The following is a 2,221-nucleotide window of genomic DNA, read 5'->3' as shown; positions in this document are numbered from 1 at the left end:
TATATTGTGTTATTGGGTCGTGTGTGTTTTTCGTTAAAATTTGTGTTTTTTTCGGTCGTTTCTGTGTGTATTTCGTTATTTAGTGTGTGACAAAAAAAGGTCCTCAATTGTCGGGGGTCACGTAGTTCTCCACACTGTCGATGTTGCTGATGAAAAGTGAGTGCAGGAAGTCGATAGTATGGCATTCAGGTTGCGCGACAGGAGTGTCAGCCGTGACACTTTGACACTGAACTCGCATCTTCAAATCGCCGAGGTTACGGTTGAACAGCCATGCATTCCCACCTGAGTATGCATACCGTTCGTGGAAGTCAGACATATTGAACGCTTTGGCCATGTCCTTGAGACTTTCTTGTGACCAGCCGGGAAGTGCAACGAGTTCTCGATCATCTCGGACAGACACCCCATATGAACTTTAGCGAAGACGAGAGCAAGTGACCTCCGCCCAAGATCCTCAGGGGGCCATCATTGAAGGTTGCCTGGAGGTAGCCGTCACCAACGACCAGGATATTGTTTCCTCTACGCTCGGCAAGGAACGATTTCCTTAACGAGGCAACCTCGTCCGGGTAACAGTCTGGATATCCCGTGACTTTGGCGCCACGAAACCACAGCACAACGTCGGGGGAAGGGCCCCCGTTGCCCATAAGATCCCGTGCGAGGAAGATGTGGAATTTGCAATGGACAGCCAAATAGCAGCAAAAAAGCACGAGGAGCGCTGATTTGCCGACGCCGGGGGACCCCACGAGAACGGTCGTCTTCTTGGAAGGGGTTTGTCCAATGTAGTTGTCGTGCAGGATGCTCCATGCCATCTTCATTTCTTGGCGGACAAACAACGACGGCGGAAAGCCCCCGTAGCGTCGGAGGGCTTGCGAAAGCTCAGAGGTAGACTGGACCGTGCCTTGTGTCACACTGTTGAGGTCGACCACTGCGCTTGGGGGCATGATAAACACTTCCGTTTCAATCCAAAGCGTTGACTTGGCTTTGTTGGATGGACGTACTTCACGCCATTTGTCAGGCGGTACAACCGCCAAGATGTGGATGTCTCCATCATCGATGACGTCGGGGAAGCCGAATGAGCTGTCGTCAATTCTGTACAAGGAACCCATTCGTCGATTTTGCAGAAGCTCTTGAACGACATCGGTCTTTTCGTCCGTTCTCAAGGCTTGGACATCGTAACTTCTCCATTGCAACCACGTACCGTCGCTTTTCTTGGCCAGAAAGAGATCCAAGCGGTCCTGATGAAACTTGTACTTCTGGTGTTCACGAACCAACTGCTTTAGTGTTTGCACATGATTGCCCTTGTCGATCTCAATTGGCAAAATGCTGCCGTCGTTCACAACCAAGCACCACAGTGTCGTCATCGTTCAATGTCGCCCCAAATTCAGAAGTGACCGTTCTTTTGGTTTCCATACTTGTTTCAGAAAATCGTCTTGTCGCTAAGAAATGATCACTGTTTACACCTCGTCCCAAATTCGGAAGCAAACTTCGAAGTACTATTGTTTCCGTGCCGCTTGCTACAGTATACCAAATGACTGTATGTTTGAGGTCACTTCAAAGATGCAAAGATTGGTTGTTTTGGTAGCCGATTAGTCGATACTATAGTACCCCAGTACGACCTCCTAGCATCCCCAATTTTCCAACCCGTTCTCGTTGAATCTCGTTACTTTTGTCTGTGTAAGGTTACTACAATCACATAATCGAAAATGATATTCATTCCTTCAAATACGATCAACACCTCGACGGAAACCACAGCCTCGTCGAAGCCACATATTCGGCCCCCATTGGGCTAAACTGCCCAAACATTCCCTCGATTATGTGATAATCACCCAACCATTCCCTCGAATATGTGATCCTCGTTAAGGAAATCATTCCTTGCCGAGCGCAGAGGAAACAATATCCTGGTCGTTGGTGACGGCTACCTCCAGGCAACCTTCAATGATGACCCCCTGAGGATCTTGGGCGGAGGCCACTTGCTCTCGTCTTCGCTAAAGTTCATATGGGGTGTCCGAGATGATCGAGAACTTGTTGCACTGCCCGGCTGGTCACAAGAAAGTCTCAAGGACATGGCCACAGCGTTGAATACTAGTATGTCTGATTTCCACGAGCGGTATGCATACTTGGGTGGGAAGGCACGGTTGTTCAACCATGAACTCGGCGATTTCAAGATAGCGAGTTCAGTGTCAAAGTGTCACGGCTGACACTCCTGTCGCGCAAGCTGAATGCC

At 49.3% G+C, this 2,221-nt stretch overlaps 1 protein-coding gene across 1 annotated transcript; it reads right to left on the bottom strand.

Moving 5' to 3' along the window:
- Nucleotides 1–383: 383 nt before the first annotated feature.
- Nucleotides 384–1,358, bottom strand: H257_19431 (hypothetical protein; the record flags this gene model as incomplete). Its single annotated transcript, XM_009848575.1, has 1 exon — nucleotides 384–1,358. One exon carries the CDS (start codon nucleotides 1,356–1,358, stop codon nucleotides 384–386), a length of 975 nt encoding a protein of 324 aa, XP_009846877.1.
- Nucleotides 1,359–2,221: the final 863 nt, after the last annotated feature.

This window comes from Aphanomyces astaci (assembly GCF_000520075.1).
Source record: "Aphanomyces astaci strain APO3 unplaced genomic scaffold supercont1.588, whole genome shotgun sequence".
In the NCBI taxonomy this organism is placed as follows: Eukaryota; Oomycota; class Saprolegniomycetes; order Saprolegniales; family Verrucalvaceae; genus Aphanomyces; species Aphanomyces astaci.
The sequence above is the reverse complement of the archived record's forward strand: the minus strand, read 5'-3'. Positions and strand labels throughout refer to the sequence as shown.